Raw genomic sequence first — 25,187 nt, 5'->3', positions numbered from 1 at the left:
AAATGTTCCATCAGATGATGGGTAGACTTTTAAAGTGAGGATCAAAAGCCAAAAACAAATAAACAAAATATTAAACTAACTTGCAACTCATCATTTCACCAAACATCTCTGCAACAACACTTACTGATAACAAGGACTTCCTATTTATATACCATGTCTAAATTCAGGACTTTTATAATTTAGACTCCCCCTCACCTTGAATGATGGTACTGTAGGAGTCTGTGCACTCCCAACAAAAACACTGTGAACTAAACTGGTAGTTAACAAACTTAGTTTAATGCACTGAAAGTATTACAAAACAAGAAACGCAGGAGAAACTCCAAACAGGTCTGTACACTAGCTCACTCCACGAGGACTAACTGGAAACGCCCTCCAACCCTGACGTCATGACGTCATCACGTTTCCCGCCGTTGGGAACGTCACGTGACCCACGTGATGACGTCATCGCGTCAGATCGCGATTTTATCGATCCCGCGCTGTTTAAACAGGGCAAACATTAATAGGTAACAATAATGATTAAAGACAATTGTACAAGTTACTGTGAGAGTCTCTTTGGTGGCTTTGCCACATACGCCCCCCCAGAATTGTCTTTAATGAGGAAAGTCAATCGCCGAGGAGGTCGGACAAGCCTGTTTGACGGACTCCTAAATTCCCGGAGAGGAAAACGCTGAGCAGGTGGCGAGCTGGCAGGTAGCATGGTGCGGTTAGGCGTGCCAGTGACCGGCCCTGGCGCGGAGGCTGCGCCAGTTCGACCGGCTGTTTGAGGTCCAGGTGCGCAGGTTTGAGGCGATCAACAGAGATGTGATCAGGCTTGCCCCCGACGTCGATCACAAAACTCTTGTGCCCGGTCTGTAGAACCTGGAACGGACCTGCATAAGGAGGTGCGAGCGGGGTACGATGGCCGTCTTGGCGCACAAAGACGAACTTGGCCTTTGACAGCTCCCCAGGGATGTTGGAAGAAGGCAAACTGTGCTGCAAGGTCGGAACTGGGCGGAAACACTGAGCCGCGTCCCGATGGGCCTCTCGCTGACTGGCTGCAGACCACGGCCGCGTAGGGGACGGCAGGAACTCGCCCTGAACTCGAAGTCGCTGACCGTAAACCATTTCCGCGGCCGACGACTGTAGATCCTCCTTCGGCGCCGTGCGCAGTCCCAGCATCACCCACAGCAGTTTATCGACCCATGCTGCATCCAGAAGGCTGGCCCTGAGCGACGCCTTCAATGAACGGTGGAACCGCTCGCACAAGCCATTCGCTTGCGGGTGATAAGCCATAGTGCAGTGTAGTTTAGTGCCCAATACTGAGGCCACCTCATTCCATAGTTCCGACGAAAATTGCGGCCCGCGATCCGACGAAATATCCACAGGGACACCAAACCGGGCTACCCATGATGAAATGAAGGCTCGCGCGACATCCGCAGAGGTGGTGGACGTCAGGGGAACCGCCTCCGGCCACCTCGTGGTGCGATCCACCATTGTCAGAAGGTGCGTAAAACCACGGGATGGTAGAAGTGGGCCCACTAGGTCAACGTGAATGTGGTCGAAACGCCGCTCCGGTACCTCGAAGGTGGCCAGAGGGGCCCTGATGTGCCGTTGCACCTTGACAAACCACACAAGTGTTCGCCCAGTCGCAGACGTCTTTGCATATTCCTCTCCATATGAATTTGGAGACTAGCAGCTTCTGCGACGCCCGCACTCCAGGATGCGACAGCCCGTGTATAGCGTTGAAAACGCCTCGGCGCCAGGTGGACAGCACAATCGGACGGGGTGCACCCAACGAAACGTCGCAGAGTAGAGTGGTACCTGCCGCATGGAATGGTACATCTCTCGGCTGGAGGCTGGCGAGGACAGAACGAAAGGCCTGAGTCTCCGGGTCGGCAGCCTGGTCGGCTGCCATTCTTGCGAAGTCAATGCCTAATTGAACGGCCTGGATGGCGGTGCGGGAGAGGCAATCAGCGACGACGTTGTCCTTGCCGGCCACGTGCCTGACGTCAGTGGTGAACTCGGAGATGTAAGTCAGCTGCCGTTGTTGCCGAGCCGACCACGGTTCCGCTGTCTTGGCCATCGGGAACGTCAATGGTTTGTGGTCAACAAACGCAGTGAAGCGGCGCCCTTCGAGGAGGAATTGGAAGTGGCGGATGGCCAAAAACAAAGCTAACAGCTCCCTGTCCAAAGTACTGTACTGACGTTCGTGCCGTTGCAGCTGGCGGCTAAAAAATGCCAGAGGCTGCCATGCGCCGTCGACCCATTGCTCCTGAACGGCCCCCACAGCGTAATCCGACGCGTCCGTCGTGAGGGCGATGATAGCTCCTGGCAGGGGATGTGCCAAGATCGTCGCGTTTGCGAGTGCGGTCTTCGTATCCTTGAAGGCGCGACCCATTTCTTGCGACCAAACCACGGGCTCCTTTCCCATCTTGCCCCTGAGGGCCTCGTAGAGCAGCCGCATGAGCTGTGCGGCCCTGGGGACGAACCGGTGGTAAAAATTAACCATCCCCAGGAACTCCTGTAAGGCTTTCACGGATTGCGGCTTCGGGAACGCCGTGATCGCCTCCACCTTAGCTCGAAGTGGCATTGCCCCTGCGGAAGTTATGTGGTGGCCGAGAAAATCGAGCTGCGCCAAGCCGAAACAGCATTTGTCCGGGTTCACAATGAGGCCGTGCTGCTGAAGCCGTCAAAAAAGGACACGGAGATGTTTGAGGTGTTCATCCTTTGTGGTGCTAGCAATCAGAATGTCATCCAAGTAGACGAACAAAAAATCGAGGTCCCGCAGAACCGAGTCCGTAAGGCGCTGGAACGCCTGCGCCGCATTTTTGAGCCCAAAGGGCATGCGGAGGAATTCAAAAAGTCCAAAAGGGGTGATGACAGCCGTCTTTTGGACATCCTGGGGGTGCACTGGGACCTGATGGTACCCACGGACGAGGTCGACCTTTGAGAATATTGACTTCCCCGCCAAATGCGCAGAGAAATCTTGTATGTGGGGGATGGGGTAACGGTCGGGCGTCGTTATCTCATTGAGGCGACGATAGTCGCCACAGGGCCGCCATCCCCTGCCGGGCTTTGAGACGATGTGGAGTGGTGAAGACCAGGGACTACTGGACCGGCGAATAATCCCCAGCTTCTCCATCGCGGCGAACTCCGCCTTCACCGCCGCGAGGTTGCTGGGCTCCAAACGGCATAGACGGGAGAGCCGGTTGTCGAAATATGATGCTCCATCCGATGCTTGGCGGTCGAAGCTGAAAAGGTAGGCTGTGTCAGCTCGGGGAAGTCCCCGAGAAGGCAGGAGAAGTCGTCAGGAGGTGGCTGCGCGCAGGAGACCAAGTGCGGTGCAGCCGTGCTGCGCGCACCTGAAATACCATCGAGCGTGGCGGCGTGAATGAGGCGTCGATTTTTCTCATCCACCAACAGGCCGTTGGCGCCTAAAAAGTCAGCGCCCAAAAGGGCCTGCAAAATTTGAGCGGTGATGAAATCCCAGGTAAAGCGCTGGCCACCGAAACAGACTTGCACCCATCGTTTCCCGCAAGTGCGGATCGTACCTCCGTTGGCAGCTTGGAGGGGAGGACCCCGTCCGCCGGACCGAAGGTCGAGGACCGAGGTGGGAACTATGCTGCACTGTGCCCCCGTGTCACACAAAAAACGACGGCCTGAGATGGAGTCGGTTAAATACATGAGATTCCCGGAGTCGCCGATCGCCATCGTGGCCGCGGGGGACGCACCGGACCCGGTGTTCTTGACTCGCGGCGGTCATTTCGACGGTCTGGGCATGAAACCACATGGTGGTCGGCATCAGCGGGCCTTCAGGCCGAAACAAGTGTGGTAGTAACAGTAACCGGCCGTCGGAGGGGCCGGGGCCGGGCCCCTTGGGCCAGGGCGTTGCGCGATGGTGCAGTATTGCTGCTGGACCGCATAAATTTTATCCGCCTCTTCGGCGAGCACAATGCAGTCCCCGGTGTCCAATCTGGCGAGGGCTGCCTGGACGTGTTCGGGCAGCTGCATAAGGAACAGCTCGCGGAACAGGAAACATGGGGGTTCGGACCACAGGAGCGTTAGCATGTGGCTCATTAGTTCCGAGGGTTTGGAGTCACCTAACCCTGGTAGTGTCAGTAAGCGGCGAGCGTGCTCCGCCTTGGTAAGGCCAAATACCTGCAGCAGCCGAGTCTTGATGGCTATATACTTGTCAGCATTCGGGGGGTTCTCCAGAAGGCTGATGATCCTCGACGCCGTCGAGCTATCGAGGGCGGAGACCATGTACAAATATCGGGTCTGGTCCTGCACGATGTTGCGGAGTTCAAATTGCGCCTTGGCCTGCACAAACCAGGAGACCGCCTGTTGTAACCAGAATTGGGGGAGTTCAAGGCCACAGCGTTGGCATCCATCACTGGCCTGCATTCCGTGTCCACCGCGAAAAACGATCGCGAGGATTCGGGGTCACCAATGTAGGAGTCTGTGCACTCCTAACAAAAACACTGTGAACTAAACTGGTAGTTAACAAACTTAGTTTAATGCACTGAAAGTATTACAAAACCAGAAACGCAGGAGAAACTCCAAACAGGTCTGTACACTAGCTCACTCCACGAGGACTAACTGGAAACGCCCTCCAACCCTGACGCCATGACGTCATCACGTTTCCCGCCGTTGGGAACGTCACATGATGACGTCATCGCGTCAGATCGCGATTTTATCGATCCCGCGCTGTTTAAACAGGGCAAACATTAAAAGGTAACAATAATGATTAAAGACAATTGTACAAGTTACTGTGAGAGTCTCTTTGGTGGCTTTGTCACAGTACAGTCCTTTCAGGATTTCCCTCTATTAAGCTAACCTTTTTTTGCTGTTCTTGTTTTTATGTTCTGTCCTGGATACTCACAGATGCACATAAATAAAATAGAATCAACTGCCCTCAACCACTCAAAACATAAAACAGAATTTGCGGTCGGGGTGACAGCGAACTGGCAGTGTTCGCCGTTATTCCGCCTTGGAAACTGACCGCAACTTTGGGATTTAGCGCATGCGGAAATCCTGAACTTGTGGTCTGTCAGTCACTGCTCCGACGCAGGCTGCACTGTGCCCCCCACCCCCAACCCCCCACACAGAGCTGGCAATCTGTGCCATCTCTCAAATCAGGGAAACTGGTGAAAACTTCGGCTCTTCTGCAGTAAATACGCTGTTAAATTCCCCACTAAAAGTTAGACCCAAAGGGATTGGGTGTAACTTGGGCTTTAACAGCGTTTTGACTGCTAAACAAAGGTTATGGTCTGAAAAACTAATTTTAATTTTGTGCAGTGTCAAATTTATCCATTTTAATAAACATTAAAAATTTTAAGAATTAAAAATTTTTTTTTTTTTACTTTTTTTAAAGTTTGTCCATCTTTATTTCAGATTTACCTTTTCCCATGTAAGAACCCCAATCTTTGTTTTGCTCTCACTAACATTTAACAAAAAGTCTTCATAGACCTCAACTTTCCCTCTCAATGACTTTCAATTGAGCGATCTTTTAAAAAAGTGTGATTTGACACGACAGGGGTGATTTTGCCAATGGGGGCGCGTTGGAGGCGGGACTGCTGCTTGTCGGGTTTTAGTCCCGCCTCCATCGACTTGTGGCCAACCCACGCTATTTTCCCTTGATTGACTTTGTTAAGCCCGCCCAGTGTTTGAGAAGTTGTCAAACACTGACATTCTTCTGTTGTTTGGTGAGTTCTTGTACTCAAGGCTCACCAAACCTATTTCCTGAGCAGAAAGCAGATGCCTGTTGCATCGGAGAATGCAGCAGCCATTCTGTCATCTCTGCCATTGAGATGCCGGAGCCTCCGCATCCCCAACAATTGCAGCCTGCAGGAAGAAACAAAGGTAAGGAAACTTTTTCTATCACTTTTCACTCACCTCACATACTTACCTCTCCACACTTGCACCCATCACTCAGCTCCATAGCGCACTTTTGGACCCCGCAGACCCACTGCTCGCCTCGCTGATCCTGGCGGGGTTTCCCGACGTCGGGAAGCCCGCACCGCTGATGGAAAAATGGGGATATCCTCTTAACTGCCTGTTAACTACCTATTAACAGGCAGTTAAGAAGCTGTAATCCCCTTCCCGCCTCGGAGACAGGACCCGGCGCGGGTTGGGTACCCGCCTCCTGGGAAGATGTCACGGAGGCGGTTTGGGGCGGGATGGGTACCCGCCCCCAGATTCTGCCATTTTCTCAGCAGTCCCGCCTCCAAACCCGCCTCCCCAGGGCTGGAAAAATCGCCCCTACGTCCGTCCTACATGTCTACCATGTTGCTGGAAGGAAAGTTTTCTTTCAAATCTCTAACCTTGTTCAAGTTTTGTGAACTTTGTATTTGTGTCCTCTCGATCTATGCTTATTGTCCAAATTAAACAGTTAGCTTACTTCCAACTTGTCCTTAAACATTTTTTTTAAAGACCTACATAAGAACATAAGAAATAGGAGCAGGAGTATGCCAATTGGCCCCTCGAGCCTGCTCCGCCATTCAATAAGATCATGGCTGATCTGATCCTAACCGCCAATCCACTATGACAGGACTATCTCCTGAATCTAACAGCATTAGACACACGAAAACAGGAGCAGGATCAGGCTACATGGCCCCTGGGCCCGCTCCGCTACCCACAGGGCCATGACCTATCCAAACCTAGACTCATGTCCAAATTCCTGCCCACTCCCCGTAACCCTTAATTCCCTTTTCTACTAGGAAACTGTCTATTTCTGTTTTAAATTTATGTAATGATGTAGCTTCGACAGCTTTTTGGGGCAGCATATTCCATGGACCTACCACCCTCTGAGTGAAGTAGTTCCTCCTCATCTCAGTTTTGAAAGAGCAGCCCCTTATTCTAAGACTATGCCCCCTAGTTCTAGTTTCACCCATCATCTGGAACATCCTCCCTGCATCCACCCGATCCAACCCCTTCATAATCTTATATGTTTCAATAAGATCGCCTCTCATTCTTCTGAACTCCAATGAGTAGAGTCCCAATCTACTCAACCTCTCCTCATATATCCATCCCCGGGATTAATCGAGTGAACCTTCTTTGTACTGACTCGAGAGCAAGTATGTCCTTTCTTAAGTATGGACACCAAAACTGTATGCAGTATTCCAGGTGCGGTCTCACCAATACCTTGTACAACTGAAGCAATACCTCCCTATTTTTATATTCTATCCCCCTAGCAATGAAAGCCAACATTCCATTGGCCTTCTTAATCACTTGCTGCACCTGCATACTAACCTTTTGAGTTTCGTGCACCAGGACCCCCAGATCCCTTTGTACTTCAGTACTTTCAAGTTTCTTGCCATTAAGATAATAACTTGCTCTACGATTTTTCCTGCCAAAGTGCATAACCTCACACTTTCCAGTATTGTATTCCATCTGCCAAATCTCTGCCCACTTACTTAGCCTGTCTATGTCCCCTTGCAGGTTTTTTATGTCCTCCTTACTCACTACTTTCCCTCCCATCTTAGTATCATCTGCAAACTTTGATGTGTTACACTCGGTCCCCTCCTCCAAATCGTTAATATAGATTGTAAAGAGTTGGGGACCCAGCACCGACCCCTGCAGAACACCACTGGTTACTGATTGCCAGTCTGAATATGAACCATTTATCCCAACTCTCTGCCTTCTGTTAGATAGCCAATCCTCTATCCATGCCAGAATATTACCCCCAATCCCCTGATTTTTTATCTTAAGCAATAATCTTTTGTGTGGCACCTTGTCAAATGCCTTTTGGAAGTCTAAATACACTACGTCCACTGGTTCACCTTTATTCACCCTATATGTTACTTCCTCAAAGAACTCCAGCAAATTTGTCAAACATGACTTCCCCTTCATAAAACCATGCTGACTTTGTCTTATTAAATTATGATTATCCAAATGTCCTGTTACTGTCTCCTTAATAATGGACTCCAAAATTTTACCTACCACAGATGTTAGGCTAACCGGTCTATAGTTTCCAGCCTTCTGTCTACTGCCCTTTTTGAATAAGGGTGTTACATTAGCAGTTTTCCAGTCTGCCGGGACCTTTGCTGAGTCCAGGGAGTTTTGGAAGATTATTACCAATGCATCCACAATCCCTACCGCCACTTCCCTCAAAACCCTGGGATGTAAGCCATCAGGTCCAGGTGATTTATCCGCCTTGAGTCCCATTATTTTACCAAGTACTACTTCCTTAGTGATTTTAATCGTATTTAGCTCCTCCCCCCCTATAGCCCCCTGCTTGTCAAGTGTTGGGATATTCTTGGTGTCCTCTACTGTAAAGACTGATACAAAATATTCATTCAGTGTTTTTGCCATCTCCATATTTCCCACCATTAATTTCCCAGTCTCATCCTCTAAGGGATCAACATTTACTTTAGCCACCCTTTTTCTTTTTATATAACTATAAAAACTCTTACTATCTGTCTTTATATTTTTTGCTAATTTACTTTCATAATCTATCTTCCCTTTCTTAATCAATCTTTTTGTTATTTTTTGCTGTCTTTTAAAGTTTTCCCAATCCTCTATCCTCCCACTAGATTTGGCTACCTTATATGCCCTTGTTTTTAGTCGAATACTATCCTTAATTTCTTTACTTAGCCACGGATGGCTGTCTTTTCTTTTACACCCTTTTTTTCTCAGTGGAATATACTTTTTTTGGAATTTGTAAAATAACTCCTTAAATGTACACCACTGATCATGTATCGTCTTATCCTTTAACCTATTTTCCCAATCCACTTTACTCAATTCCGCTCTCATACCTTCATAGTCTCCTTTATTCAAGCTTAGCACGCTTGTTTGAGATACAGCCTCCTCACCCTCTAACTGAATATGGAATTCAACCATGTTATGGTCACTCATTCCAAGGGGATCCTTTACTAGGACATTTTTAATTAATCCTGTCTCGTTACACAGGACCAGATCTAAGGTTGCTTGCCCCCTGGTTGGTTCAGTTACATACTGCTCAAGAAACCCATCCCTAATACACTCAATGAACTCATCCTCAAGGCAGCCCTGCCCTGCATCATATTTTCCTTCTGTCTTTCTCCAGTGAAAATCTTTCTTCATAATTTAGTTCCCTGAGGTCTGAAATCATTCTAATTACACTTTGCTGAACTCTCTCTAGTGCATCAATATTATTTTGAGGTAGACTGACATAAATTGCATGCCATACACCAGAACTTTCCTCACCATTGATCTGTATAATGTTAGTATAACTTCGTCTGACCTGTAAGTCAATACCCTCCAGATGCACTCAGTACATGATTTGACTTATTGATAACTGCTTCACACTGACCAAATGCTTTCAGCATATGAGAGATCATTCCCAAATCCTATTTTTTCAGCCTATACGAGTAAAGGCACAAAACAGAACATTTCATGTAATGCACCTCGGTGACTCTTGTACACCAAACTGCAGAGTCTACCGGGTCACTTGGGTGCTTATTGTGACCGGCGGGAAGAGCAAGGAATTTGCATTTTGATCTCAGCTGGTTTTATCATTTTGATTTCATTACGTTAAGTTAATGATTTTTGTTAGTTTTCTTATCTTTAAAGGAGTTTGAGTTGGTTACCTGCACGGTGGCATAGTGGTTAGCACAGCACCAGAGACCCGGGTTCAAATCCGGCCTCGGGTGACTGTCTGTGTGGAGTTTGCACATTCTCCCCGTGTTTGCGTGGGTTTCCTCCGGGTGCTCCGGTTTCCTCCCACAGTCCAAAGATGTGCGGGTTAGGTTGATTGGCCATGATAAAAAAAAAATTTTTTAAATTGGCCCTTAGTGTTAGGGGGGATTAAATACGTGGGGTTACGGGGTTACGGGGATAGGGCTGTCGGTGTAGGGACCGGGTGCTAGGGTTTGGATGATCAGCCATGATCTCGTTGAATGGCGGAGCAGGCTCGAAGGGCCGAATGGCCTACTCCTTCTTCTATGTTTCTATGTTTCTGCCTTGTACCTTCAGTGGTGTCGCCCCTTTTATGAAAGTCACTTGAATCCTGATAGAGTTGGTGGCTTATGGCTGGTATCATTCCTTGCTTTGTATTCTATGTCTGTGTTCACTCGATAATTCACTTCCTTACACACAAACAGCACTGCAGCCTAACATACTGCAGTGACTTGCAATATAAGGTTATGGTTCAAGGTATCTAACTCTGAACATTGGAAAACATTTTCTTCTGTTCTTCTAGATGCCCAAGAGGAAGCAGTGTCATGGGCCACTAATGAGTCTCAATCGAAAACCTCACATCACACTGCATCACCCACTCTTACAGTACTGAGCACCATCATAAATAAATCTACTCTCGGGAGGATCTATTAGTGAGTTTCAGGAGAGAGTACAAGTGAGGAGGAACAAGACCATTTGGAACTGAGTGAGCTGAAACCTGTGGGTCAAAGGGTCAACTTGAGGGCTCTTTCAGATACTGAATCAAGGGAACAGGATCTCACTGGTTCCTTTTTTTTTTAAAAGAAGGGAGCACAAGCAGGATTTGAATGGTTCTGTTTGGCATGGATTGACCGATTGTATGGTTTGGTCCTATTCAATCCCTGTAAGTCTTTTCTGTAACTCCAATCAGAGCACACCCAGGGCACACAACACACTCAGCCCTGAAAGGGGTAGAAATGTCCTTTCTGAAAATTCTGTTCTAAAGTCAAGAAGTGGGCGCATGACTGATTGCGTGTGGTTACGCGGGTCAAGGGATCTAATACACGAGCTGTAGATATTAGCCCAATAGAAGGAAGAGCCATTGGAAGCTACCATACCAGTTGTTGAGTATCGCACAATCACTGCAGATGAAAAAAAACCTCTAGAGCAAAGCATGTCATTCCAAGTTGGAGGTGATGTTGCTTTCTATGAACACTAACCTTTCTGCTGTCCATAAGCTTAGATTTTAACACCTGCCACCTCCAGATTTTGAATTGCCCACAAGACAGACATAAGCAGGAGTGCAAGTTTGCACAGTTCACAAAATGGCCAGCTGCATTATTTTGTGCTCCTTGTTTCATTTTCAACACCAGCAAAGGGTCCTTTTCCACAACAGTGCCAATGACAGACTGGTTGAATGCTAAAAAGATCCTCAACAGATCCAGAAAATGAAAGAGTACAAGGATTCAGTTTGCAAAGGGAGATGCTTTGTATAGATGTCTATAAAGTAAACATGAAGGCAGTATTTGAGGGACCATCGGGTCTGATAGTTTACAGAATGCCCCAGGCGCACTGTTCACACATGATGGTTAGCTTACAGGGTGCAATAGGCATTATTCATTCTCCTAGTAGTCAGCTGTTCCCATTTTCCTCAGACAGCCTGTGTTTTAAGAATGCTATTGTGCATTAGCATTTCTCTTGTAAATCCTTTTTTAGTGCCTGCAGGATCCTGGGTTAAGACTGTCCCCACATGCCCTGAAAGCTCTTTGTGCACCTGCAATATTGAGCATGCGTGAAGTTCCAAATGATTGTGTCCCAAGATGTGGGTCCCATGCTGCCTTACCTCTGAATTTGATGGCACTACATTAACATCATTTCAAATGTTGTGCCATTTTAAAATGTTTCTCTAAGTATTTCCTGCATTACCATGTAAATTAGATTTGAATATTCGTTTTTTTTAACTATACTGTGTCACTAGGGAATTCATCAAAGTAAAAGCTTGGAAGGGGAGAAAAGGCTACCAACAGGGAAAACAGCCGCAGAACGGAATTTCAAAGAGGGTGTAATGTAGTGAATGAACTACACAAGATACAAGTAATAGCAAAAAATAAGTTGTATTTGTGAAATTAATAATTCAGCAGCATAAACTGTAAAGATATTCTAAATTCTCATTATAAGTTATAATATAATTGGGAACCATCCATACTTCTATTTATAATGAGGTCCATGATATAACCGATAGAAATTAAATCTCAGCAACTGAACCATAGCTTTGTAAGTCAAATGAAAGATCTTACCCAAGGTTTGCAGCATGTGGATAATGATCTTTGTAATGAAATGCATTCACTTTTATGAAAGAGCGTATGTGCTAATGCAAACTAAACTAAGATCTGCTTACTCAAACTCATTATTGGCTGGGAGACAGTATATATATATAGAATATACACACACTAAGAGGCTTGAGTAAGAATTTCTGCTAGCTTGACTTCCACGGCCATGCAGATGGTCATTCCATCACAGAGCAGATTTACAGATAGTAGTGACTTTGTATAAAAATGAGAGCTATAGGTTAACAGGCAATGTTATAAGATCACATTATATCTGTAGCAGTGAGCAGCGGCTTGCTGTCCTGTCCACTGCCAGCTAAACAGGGCAGCGTAGAACTAGACAGATAAAGAAAGGAGAAAAATGTGCAGAAAAAAGATGGGGACAATATGTTATAAACAAGGAACTTCTATCCTGCTGTTCCAGTAGAGCTGAAAAGATCACCTACTGCTTTGAAATGAGTTTCATCCTGTTCTAACACAATGACATTGTTTGATTTTACTCTTACTATAGTTACATTTTCACCATTAACAACAACAAAGGATTTTTACAAATTATTTCAATGGAATCACACTTCTTATTATAATTCTCATTTTATCAAATATTCGTCATTATACTGAACTCTGTAATTCTGGGAATCTGCATAATAAAATTCTGTTTTAGAATGCAGAGATTCAGTGCCACAGCATTAATTTGGAAATGTCCCTCTGCTCCGCAATAACTGTGTCATTGTCAGATACGCTGCCCTAATTTTATGAATGATGAAGCATTGTCTGTGGGAACTTTGCTTCCTTGAAGGTGAATTTTGTATTCCTCAAGGTGAGGAGCACTGGGAAATGGAATACTTTCCCAGTTTTAGATCCTGTGTCAGCATCAACTAGTCCCAAATCAAGCCACCTGATAAATGCAGAATAAAGCTTCTTCCAAATTGCAGCAACAATTCACCTCAGCTCCAACTCAAAAGAACACCCCACTGGAGCAAGGCAGCATTTTCACTTCCCACACCTGCCATTTTTATTGTGTCTCAGAGATTATTAATTAGGCTGAATTATGAACATTTTATATTGTGCACTCACAGGGGTGATTTTTGACTACGGGCGATAGTGTAAAATGGGCGATAGCAAATCCACGACCCAATTTACATCTCTCCCACTTTTCATTTCCATTTTTGTTCCTTCTTTTTGTGAGGAAGTACTTTCTGGCATCAGTGCTAAATTTGTCTTTTACTAATTTGAACCTGTGACTCCTCCCGGTTTAGTTTGAAGTAATTTTCCATAATGTGTATTATCCTATGCAATTCTACAAGATTGCCTCTTAGTTGCCTCTTTTCAAGGCTGAATAACCCACAATTCTCCTATTTTCCTCATAACTCAGTCCTCTGATACAAGGGATGAGCCTTGTGGGTCGTCTCTGAACTGCCTTGAGGGTTGAATGTCTCCATTGTGTCTTAGTGACCAGAACTGGGCAGGTGTGGTCTGACTAAAGCACGGTATAGTTTCAGCATGACTGCTCTGATTTGTACCCTATTGTTTTAGCTATACACAGTAGCTCAGCAGTTTCTTTACAAATAAAAAAAAACTACAGATTCTGGAAATCTGTGATTAAAAATAGAACATGCTAGAATTACGCAGCAGGCCAGTCAGCATCTGTAAAGAGGAAAGACAGATTCACCTTCTTCAGAATTCAGTTCTGTTTCTATTGTTGACTGTTTCTCCTTAGGGATTGAACATGTTGAGCATTGAGCTTTCGAAGTGTAAGGGGGTGGTGTGTGGGTTCACCTCTGATTTATGAGCGGTTCGAATCGCTCCCACTCCCTTGGTTCTAAGACTTAGTTGGGGGTTGTGATAAAAGTGCAGCAGACAAACTGATTTTGGTGCAAGAACTTTGATTTTTATTTGAGAAAGAAAATACAACACAATAATAACACTCTAGTAAAATGGGGAAACACTTTGACATACACGAGGGAAAAATTACAGTAGACAAATATCTCACCCCTCCCAATCCCACCTTACAAGATAAGTTAGGCTCTAAAAGGACCAGGGATAATACTCACCAAAACGACTCCTTGACAGTTGAGCTGGTTCGCGATTTTGGGGTTCGCTAGATGTGTCAGTTGGGGCCTGCCGTACCCTGGACGCGGTAGAGGACTTCACCTGTGTATCTGGTCAGTCTTTGCGAGTCCGCTGATGTGGTAGGGTGCGTATTGGATTTATCAGGTGAGTACCCAATTTTCTTTGGTTAGAAGTAGGGCTTAGAGTCTTTTGGATAAAATCTTACCCAGGGGTAAGTCAGGAATAGTTTGTAGAGTGGAAAAACTTGTGAATTTTCGGTTTCTTCCGAGTTGGTTTTTCGTTGGTCGCGGTGGCCCAATATTACCCGGTTGGCTGTAGGTAATATTCGGTTGGTTGTTTCGTGGGGCCCTTGGTGCCGCGGGGTGTCCGATGGTATGTTACTTCTTCTTCTTCGAGAGAGAGAGAGAGAGAGAGAACTGCTTCGAGATGCTTGCTCCTTGATCTTGATGTTGCTCGACGATGGCTCTTCTTGAACTTGGAACGGTTGGTGTTTCCTGTGAGATGTACTGCACAGTTGAACAGGCCTCCAATTATACTAATCGAGGCCTGCTAATCTACACGCCAAATCTGTTTAGGTTTATTGTTAGATTTTGGCGGGCTCGTTAACATTGAGTTGTGTAAATTGTTTAAGCGGTTTCTGGATGGTTTCCTGAGTTGTTGAAGTAGTTTAAAATGTGAGAAGTGGTTTCGGGATGGTTTTCCTGAGCTGTTGAGCTCTTATCTAATTGTAGTGAATTGTCCTCAAGCTTTGAGTTTCCTGTGGGGCCTGCGATTCTTTGCAGGTTGGCGAATCGATTTGTTTTATGCATGATTTGGATGGGTTCTGTGAGGCTGTTCTTCCGTGTGTCTATTGTAAGCATGTAAATTTCTTGATAGGGGCTGAGTGACGTTTATAGTTCCCCCAGACAGTTTGACTATCTCGAATACTCAAACTGTCTACTGCAGAGGTAGATCCCATTTCTTTGTTGCAGCCTTTTCCCAAACATGCCTGAACATGTCCTTTTTAAAAAAAATGTGTAGTCTGTTTCTGACCTTGAATCTCCTTGTTAGGCCCTTTTTATCCAACATGCCCTTTTATCCTCCTGAAGTTTTTAGCAAGGGTCCAAAGTCATTTTTAATAGGGTTTTCCTTTTCATTTTGGGGGATCTGTTAATTTTGAGAATCTTACAGTCTCCCCTGTGATACTTTACTTGCTAGAGTATCATACTGGGTGAGCAAAATTCCTGATCCCTGAGAACCAACCTTCCCCTGTATTTTACCTATCTAAAACCCCAAAACACACATTCCCCTTTAGGTGTAGTGTTCAGATACATAAAGTTCAGTTACATTCATATCCAAGCACGGAGGGGTCCAACACCCCGGCACCACTTGGAAGAAAAATATGGTACATACATAGAAAAGAAAAATACACGGTCACAATCTTTATTTTTAATAACGCTTAAGGCTCGTCTCATACCTGGTCATAGACTTTATTTTGATGCTTGTCCCACGCGCTCTCATGTTGGGATCGGAGCATTATGTCCCTCCACTTGCACTTTGTACATAGTAAGTAGAAAACTATACCGAGCTGGCAGACCACTAAAATGTGAAAGCCATTCTGATCCAAGAAGGGACCTCTATATTTTCAAAAATATCCCACCAGGGTGGAACTACGATATCCAAGATCTTGGCCCCTATCTCGACTGTTTTCTATTCTAGTGTGTAGAAATGTTTTTGAGATATAACAACTGCTTTTATTAGGGCGGTAAGATGTTCGGGCAGAGGGGGAATTTCATAGCCGAAATGTGTAACATAGTTTTGCAGGTTGGTGATGTTTTCAGTTACAGTGAGGTGAACAGTGGAAGGTTCAGGAATGGGGACAATCCGTTCCTGGGCCACTTGAACTTCTGCCTCGGGTTTAAAGCAGAAACTGCTGTCACTCACCGGACACCAGATGTGCTGTCCTTGCTGGTAGTGGGTCGCACTTGTGGTGACACAATATGTCCCACCTCCTATGAATGCTACCTGTGGGGGAACATGGTCTTGTGCCATTACTTCCATGGTACAGTTCACAGGTTGCGCGCCAGCAGCTTTAAGCCCGCAATGTGGTCTAGAATAGGCGCTCAAGTGCTGGGGACACAGTATTATGTGTGCACCCCGGCTCTGGCACCCGGAGAGGTCTGTACCTGTCATAGTGTGCTCCCACTTTATGACATAAGGTGGGACCGCTGCGAAACGGATGTGTGCACCCCCTTGAATGATTCCAATGTTCTCCACCCTGTATACCGGTGCGGGTCGGGCTGTCCCACCCATGACCGGCATCCTCGCTACTATCCCCACGATAGTGTGATTGGAACATCCACAATCTACTGGGACAGGGTAGGCTTCAGAGGCTAGACGGAGCTGACACGGGCTCAGCGAATTGCTAAATGGGTGGAGGGCTGTGAGGTGCTTGTTGCTAATCCAGGAGGGGACTAAACCTTGTTTTAAATTCTCCAGGTTACTACGGCCCTCACCCAGCAACCATGCCCCGTATAGCACACACACCTCATTCTGTGCAGCCTGATCTGAAGCATTCCTGTCCTCCCGTATGAGTGCATTTACTGTTTTAGCGTGTCTCTCTAGCTCAGCAATGATTTCTTTTAAATGGACCGTCATAGCTTGGTCCTTGTGTAGCTCTGAGCCTAAAATTGTATTCTCCTCTGTTAGGATCTTTCGTAGTTGGGTTTTTAAGCCATTTATCTGTGTTTGCAGCTCTATGTCATCCAGGTTGTTTATTACAAAGGATCCTGTATTATAAGTGGTGAAAATATCGTTCCAGGTTCCCCTTCTTTGTCTCCCCGCGCCCATAGTATGCTCCGCTCTGTAATGATATCAGCAAATAGTGATGGTATTTGCCTGTTTGATTATGATGCCTTACCAGCATGTTTGCATGTATTGATTACTTATGCCTGACCAGCAGAGGGCATGTGACAGAGTCAAGCAGTTGAGTTTAGTTTCAGTTTTGTTCTAGATGGATCACTAGCATGGTGTCTCCTGTAATGCTGTTAAAAAGAGTTGAACAAGCTTTAGATTAAAAGACATTCTCTTTCATAAATGTCTCGTCATTGAACCCACAAAGAAATCAATACATGGTGTCAGAAGTGATTGAAAGAGATGAAGAGGAAAAATCTGAAGTGAAATCAGCTCTCCACATATTAGCAAGCCAAAAGAGAACATCGTTACTTACCATTGGAGAATAGCTAACGAAGTGAAAAAATGGAAGGTTTACACCCACCGGCGAAGCTTCAGTTGACAGGTAATGTGGCTGAAAATTGGAGGAGGTTCAAACAACGTGTGGGGTTGTATTTAGCGGCAATCGGAGCTGACGAGAAAGATGATAAAAAGAAATCGTCAGTGTTCTTACATGTCGTGGGTGATGAAGCGCTGGAGGTGTATAATAACTTCACATTCACTGCTGATGGAGACAAAATGAAGCTAGATAAAATAATGGAACAGTTTGAGGCCTACTGCATACCTAAACGTAATGTGACATTTGAGAGGCACAGATTTTTCACATGTGTACAGAAAACGGGTGAGACTATTGATCAGTATGTGACTGAACTGAGAAACAGAAGCAAATCATGTGAATTTGGGGGACTGACAGACTCGCTGATAAAAGACAGACTGGTGTGTGGTATTCCGAATAATGGTCTAAGGGAAAGACTGCTAAGAGAGCAAGATCTAGACCTGGGAAAAGCCATAGCACTGTGTAGGGCTACAGAGACTGTGAAGTTGCAGGCAAAGGAGCTGTTCAGTGACAATAGCTGTGTGATGAAATATTCCATTCATCACTGCCTGTGACTGTGGTCGGTTTCAGTGTCATTTCCCTTCCCCCAGTCCTCATTGTATTGTTTATTGGAATGTGCTGGAATGTGCTGTGTGTAGGGCTCCGCCCATACCTGGCCCCTTTTGTAAGCTAGCTCAGTCTGGCCTCAGTCCCCAGAAGGAAGATACCTCTCTCTCTTACGTGTTACTTTCTAAGTTAATAAAAGCCTTGTTTTGTTTCGCTAACATCGAGTCTCGGAATTATTGAGGCACATCAATTTTATTAACTTATTTTTCAACACTATGGATCAACTCCTGAAACCCGAACGTTTGGATTTGGATCAACATGCTCCGGACGCATCAGCACGCTTCGGACACTGGTTTGAGTGTATGGAATTCTTCCTGGACAATTCCGCAGCCGTCAAAGATGCTACGGACGCTGCGAGGATGAGACTCGGAATTCTGCGGAATTGGGTAAGCCACCGGGTTTACCCCCTCATCCAAGACGCCGATACGTACCTGGCCGCCTGCGACATCTTAAAGGCGCATTACCAGCAGCCTACGAATGAGGTGTATGCTAGGCATCTGCTCGCTACTCGCGCACAGCGACCTGGGGAATCGGTGGAGGAGTTCCTAAGCACCCTGAAAATGCTTGGCAAAGACTGCAAGTGCCGAGATGTAAAAGCCGCAGTGTACACTGACGAACTTGTTCGCGATGCCTTTATCACAGGCCTCAGCTCCACCTACATCCGGCAAAGACTGCTGGAAAAAACGGGGTTGGACCTGAAACAGGCTGCGGACACCGCGCGATCCCTGGATGTGGCCCACAGAAACTCGGACGCCTACTCTTCGGCCCGCGCCGCCCACGCCGCCACGTGTGCACCAAGGGCGCCGCCATCTTGGAAGGCATCTTCCCCGCCCGGCAGCCCGACACCGGCGGGGCCCCGCTCTCCCCCCAGAAGCCCTACGACAGCCGCGACGCGTCAGGGACCCAACTGCTACTTCTGCGGGCAGCCAAAACACACCAGAAACCTGTGCCCGGCGAAAGGCACCACCTGCTTTAAGTGCGGTGAGAAGGGGCACTTCAGGAAGGTGTGCAGAGGGAACCCCGCCGGAAAACCAACCGCCGGAAAACCCGCCACCGCCGCGTGTGCGCCGTGGGAGCGGCCATCTTGGACGCCATCTTGCCCGACCTCGTGGGGTCCGCCATCTTATGAGCAGACAGCGTGGACGCCATCTTGTATCGATCAGGGCCCTACAGTGGCATCGGTCACAGTGGACCAGACCAGGCCGCACCCGCTATCCAAATCAATGGTGGACATCGAGGTAAACGGGTGCCGGGTTAAATGTTTAATGGACAGTGGAAGCATGGAGAGTTTTATCCACCCTGAACTGGCACAACAACTCTCCCTAAAGGTGGTCCCTGCTCAGGGTACCATCTCTATGGCTGATAAAACCCAGACATCGACCATTCTGGGTTACTGCACGGTACAATTGGGCGTTAACGGGACTGTATACGATAATTTTAAAGTACTAATCATGAAGAACCTATGTGCGAGCGTGATCTTGGGCCTGGATTTCCAGTGCAACCACCAAAGCATCACGCTCAAGTACGGTGGGTCCCAGCCGCCCCTCACAGTGTGCGGTCTGGCTACCCTGAAGGTAAAGCCGCCTTATTCGCGAACCTTACCCCTAACTGCCGGCCAATAGCGACCAAAAGCAGGAGGTACAGCTGGGAGGACAGGCGGTTTATCGCGACCGAGGTAGACAGGCTCCTGAAAGAGCGTATTATTGAACGCAGCAACAGCCCGTGGCGCGCCCAAGTGGTAGTGGTAAGGGGTAGCGAGAAGAAACGGATGGTGATCGACTATAGTCAAACGATCAACAGGTACACCCAACTAGATGCCTACCCGCTACCCCGCATATCAGAAATGGTGAACCAAATCGCTCAATACTGGGTGTTCTCCACCATCGACCTCAAGTCAGCGTACCACCAGCTCCCTATCAGACCAGAGGACCGCCCGTACACCGCCTTCGAGGCGAACGGACGCCTCTACCAATTCCTCAGAGTCCCCTTTGGGGTGACGAATGGGGTCTCGGTCTTTCAGAGGGAGATGGACCGCATGGTCGATGACCACCACTTGCAGGCAACCTTCCCCTACCTCGACAACGTCACCATCTGCGGCCACAATCAGCAGGATCACGACTCGAACCTCGAGAGGTTCCTGAAAACCGCACAAAAACTCAACCTCACCTACAACGAGGACAAGTGCGTTTTCAACACCACGCGCCTCTGCATACTAGGCAGCGTGGTGGAGAATGGGGAAATCGGACCAGACCCCGACCGATTGCGCCCCCTACGGGAGCTGCCCCTGCCCAACACTCCCAAAGCCCTGAAAAGGTGCCTGGGGTTATTTTCTTATTATTCCCAATGGGTCCCCAACTACTCCGACAAAGCCCGCCCGCTCTTGAAAGCATCCTCTTTTCCGCTCTCTGCTGAGGCCCACGCCGCCTTCAAAAGCATTAAGCAGGATATTGAGCGGGCCACGCTACAGGCAGTGGACGAGAACACTCCATTTCAAGTGGAAAGTGATGCGTCTGACTTCGCCTTGGCGGCCACCCTCAACCAGGCGGGGCGGCCCGTAGCTTTCTTCTCGAGGACCCTCCAAGGGCCCGAGATCAGACACTCCTCCGTGGAAAAGGAGGCCCAAGCCATCGTGGAGGCAGTGCGCCACTGGCGCCACTACCTAGCTGGCAAACGCTTCACCCTACTTACCGACCAGCGGTCGGTAGCGTTTATGTTCAATAATAAACAGAGGGGGAAGATTAAAAATGATAAGATTCTTAGGTGGCGGATCGAGCTCTCCACCTTCGAGTACGACATCATTTACCGGCCAGGGGCCCTTAACGAATCCCCTGACGCCCTCTCACGAGGGATGTGTGCCAGCGCCACCGGGGATCGGCTACAGACCCTCCACAACGACCTCTGCCACCCAGGGGTCATGCGGCTGTTCCACTTCATAAAGTCCCGTAACTTACCCTACTTGATTGAGGAAGTTCGGTCTCTGACCAGGAACTGCCGCACTTGCGCTGAGTGCAAGCCTCGGTTCTACCGCCCAGATAGAGCCCACTTAATCAATGCTACACGGCCCTTTGAGCGGCTCAGCTTAGATTTCAAGGGCCCCCTCCCGTCCGTCGACCGCAATGTTTACTTCCTGAACATTGTGGACGAATACTCCCGGTTCCCATTCGCCTTCCCCTGCCCAGACATGACCAGCGCCACGGTCATTAAATGCCTCAACAGCCTGTTCTGCCTGTTCGGTATGCCGAGCTACATCCATACGGATAGGGGGGCGTCCTTTATGAGTGAAGAGCTACGCCAGTACATGCTGTCCAAGGGGATCGCCACGAGCCGTACCACCAGCTACAACCCCCGGGGTAACGGCCAAGTGGAGCGAGAGAACGGGACAGTATGGAAAGCAGTCACTCTAGCTCTAAGGACCAAAGGCCTCCCTATCTCCCGCTGGCAGGAAGTCCTCTCGGATGTGCTCCATTCGATACGGTCGCTATTGTGTACGGCCACTAATGCCACGCCTCATGAACGAATGTTTGTCTTTCCCCGGAAATCCACCTCAGGCGTATCCATGCCGTCATGGCTCTCCACCCCAGGTCCGGTACTCGTGCGAAGGCATGTGAGGGGCCACAAGACGGACCCTCTCGTGGAGCCAGTACACCTACTCCACGCCAACCCCCAATACGCATATGTCCGGCACGCCAACGGAAGGGAGGACACCGTGTCCATAAAAGACGTCGCCCCAGCCGGCATCGACAACAACCACGGCAATAGCAGCAACAACGATCACAGCAACTCTTACCCACCCACTACTCTTTCATCACCCCCGGAAGAACATCGACCAACGGCACCCCCACCAACTACCCCTTCAACAACCCTGGCGGCACCCCCGGCAGAGACCCAGGAGGCTACCGGGGACACCCAGCCGACACCCGCGGCACCACAACAGCCACGTCGGTCGCAGACGACTATCAAACCCCCGAACAGACTAAATCTATAGAAGGGGTGAATGTGATGAAATATTCCATTCATCACTGCCTGTGACTGTGGTCGGTTTCAGTGTCATTTCCCTTCCCCCAGTCCTCATTGTATTGTTTATTGGAATGTGCTGGAATGTGCTGTGTGTAGGGCTCTGCCCATACCTGGCCCCTTTTGTAAGCTAGCTCAGTCTGGCCTCGGTCTCCAGAAGGAAGATACCTCTCTCTCTTACGTGTTACTTTCTAAGTTAATAAAAGCCTTGTTTTGTTTCGCTAACATCGAGCCTCGGAATTATTGAGGCACATCAAGCTGCAACGTGGATGCAGTGAGAAAGAACGGATACAAACCATTTAACAAAAAGAGCGCCAATGTGAAAAAAGAGGCGTGGCCAGCGAACGAAAATGAAAGGGACAATCGAAAGTCATGATGTCGATGCGGTACACAGCATACACCAAAAAAGTGTCCAGCATATGGTAAAACATGCAATAGTTGCAACAAAAACAACCATTATGCCCGTTGCTGTAAGAACCAAGCGCAACAAAGCAAGGTCCATACAGTAGATGAAAGCGAGATAGAGGAGTTCAATGTAGATGTTGTGTCTGAAAACAAAAAAGAAGAAAGAGACTGGATGTTGACACTAAAAGTGAATGACATACATATTCCATTTAAATTGGATACTGGAGCACAAGTTAATGTGATATCAGAGACTGATTTTAAGAAAATTAGACCCAGACCAAAGATACATGGAATAAAAGTGAAAGTGACAGGATACTCAGGTACTGGTATACCAGTGAAAGGAAGATGCATTGTCAAAGTAACACACAAGGACAGAGAGCACACGCTAGCATTAATCGTGGTGCCAAAGGATGTGCAAGCCATACTAGGTTTAATAGCCTGTGAGAGACTGAACCTGGTAAAGAGAGTCCTCGTTGTGGAAAGCGAAGGAGAGACAGTCTATGATGAACTCATGAAAGAGTACAATGACCTATTTATGGGTCTAGGCTGCCTTCCAGGAGAACACACGATCAGAGTAGATAAAAGTATGCCAACAGTCATACATCCATGCAGAAAAGTTCCGTTTGCTCTTCAAAAGCAACTGAAGGCAGAGTTGGACAGGATGGAAAGCCTGAACGTGATTCAGAAGATAGATGAGCCAACTGAGTGGGTGAGTTCCCTCGTCGTAGTGGACAAAAAGAATGGAAAGCTCAGAATTTGCCTGGATCCAAGAGATCTAAACAGAGCAATAAAGCTTCCTACACGTGAGGAAATCATGGCACAGTTTGCAAATGCAAAGTATTTCAGCAAGTTAGATGCATCATCAGGATTTTGGCAGATGAAGCTGGACGAGGCAAGTTCAAGACTGTGCATGTTCAACAGTCCATTTGGCAGATACAGATTCCTAAGGTTACCATTTGGCATTGCCTCAGCTCCTGAAGTGTATCACAAAACTATCCATATGATCTATGAGCACCTGGAGGGAGTTGATACATCAATGGATGACATCATAGTATGGGGAACCATGAGAACTGAGCATGACGAGAGACTGAAAAAAGTGCTGGAAGCAACAAGGAAAACAAACCTGAAGCTGAATAGAGAGAAATGCCAGCTCGGGGTGACAGAACTGACATTCGTGGGAGATATCCTTAGCAGTGAGGGCATCAGACCAGATCCCAGAAAGGTGTCCGCCATTGAGAATATGCCAAAGCCACAATGCAAAAAGGACGTGCAGAGGTTTAATGGAATGATCAACTATATGGGTAAATTCATATCCAACCTCTCAGAAAAGATGGCGCCACTGAGAAGACTAACTGAAAAGAACATAGAATGGGAATGGAATCATGAGCATGAGAAGTCATGGAGCGATCTAAAGAAACTGCTCACAGAGGAACCAGTTCTGAGGTTTTATGACCCAGCGAGACCCATCAAGATATCATCAGATGCATCACAGAGTGGGCTCGGTGCCGTTCTTCTGCAAAAATATGACTACTGGCAACCTATTGCATATGCATCGCGCTCAATGACAGATGCGGAGACGCGATATGCTCAAATAGAAAAGGAGCTGCTCAGCATCACATACGCCTGTGAAAGATTTCACCAGTTTGTGGCAGGACAAGCAATCAGTGTAGAGACTGACCATAAGCCCTTGATTGCATTGTTCCAAAAGCCACGAAATAGCTGTCCGCTTAGAATACAAAGAATGATGATCAGGCTGCAACGCTATACACTGAATGTTGCGTACACACCGGGTAAGCTGATGTATACAGCAGACACGTTGTCCAGAGCTGTTGACCCAAGTGAGCCCGCAAACACCACAATGGATGAAAAAGTGAACGCCTACGTGGACATGATCACAAGTGCACTGCCCATAGCAGATGCAAAAATGGAGCTCATAAAGACTGAGACAAACAAAGATGAAACAATGAGACGACTGAGGAAAAGCATCTTGGATGGATGGCCCAACATGAAGCAAGACTGCTCACCTGACATGGCAGAGTACTGGAACTGCAGGGCGGAACTATCAGTGGTCGAAGACATCATCTACAAAGGAAGTAAAATAGTTATCCCAAAGAGTCTGAGAAAAGAGATGCTAAAAAGGATCCATGGAGGACATCTAGGAATCGAAAAGTGTAAGAAAAGAGCACGAGAGGTGATGTACTGGCCACGAATCAATCAAGATGTGACAAATGAGGTGTCAAACTGCACAATATGCCTGAAATATCGAGCAAGCAATCCGGTAGAACCACTAAAGCCACACCCAGCACCAGACAGACCTTACCAGAAGGTAGGCGCTGACCTATTCGTACGTCAAGGGAAGGACTATCTTGCAGTAACAGACTATTACTCCATGTATCCAGAGGTTTGTAGACTGTACACCACCACTGCAGATGCTGTGATAAGATGTATGAAAGCCATAGTCTCCAGACATGGCGTGGCAAGCGAGGTCTTCACAGACAACGGACCCCAGTTTTACAATGCAAGTTTCCGACACTTTGCCAAAGAGTGGGACTTTGTCCACACAACGTCAAGTCCTCACTTTCCACAGTCCAATGGTCTAGTGGAAAAATCGGTCCAGACAGTGAAAAGACTGATGTACAAGGCAAAAGACAGTGGAACTGACTTCTACCAGAGCATGCTTGTATACCGCACAACGCCGCTCGAGTGTGGTATGTCACCAGCCCAACTCCTGATGGGACGTCGACTAAGGTCAAACCTACCCATCCCGGAGAACCTCCTGAAAACAAAAGAGGGGGAGAAAGTGAGGAAGTTCAAAGAACAACAGAAAGAAAAGCAAAAGTACTACTATGACAGAGGAACACAAAACCTACCTGAACTCCACA

At 47.5% G+C, this 25,187-nt stretch overlaps 2 protein-coding genes across 2 annotated transcripts in view; one reads left to right on the top strand and one right to left on the bottom strand.

Moving 5' to 3' along the window:
* The window catches only part of LOC147122085 (uncharacterized), a 188,020-nt gene extending 171,179 nt beyond the window's left edge, over positions 1-16,841 (bottom strand). Inside the window, exon 1 of the mRNA XM_085978172.1 lies at positions 15,936-16,841. Within this exon, the coding sequence (XP_085834298.1) occupies positions 15,936-16,841 (906 nt within the window). The remainder of the gene's footprint in view (positions 1-15,935) is intronic.
* LOC147122084 (disabled homolog 1-like) overlaps positions 1-25,187 on the top strand; it is a 454,991-nt gene that overhangs the window by 64,762 nt on the left and 365,042 nt on the right. The window lies entirely within an intron of this gene.

The sequence above is a fragment of the Somniosus microcephalus genome, chromosome 3 (genome assembly GCF_052327205.1).
Source record: "Somniosus microcephalus isolate GS21.2 chromosome 3, FLI_Smic_1.0, whole genome shotgun sequence".
Lineage (NCBI taxonomy): Eukaryota > Metazoa > Chordata > Chondrichthyes > Squaliformes > Somniosidae > Somniosus > Somniosus microcephalus.
This window is presented reverse-complemented; position numbering and strand designations above follow the sequence as displayed.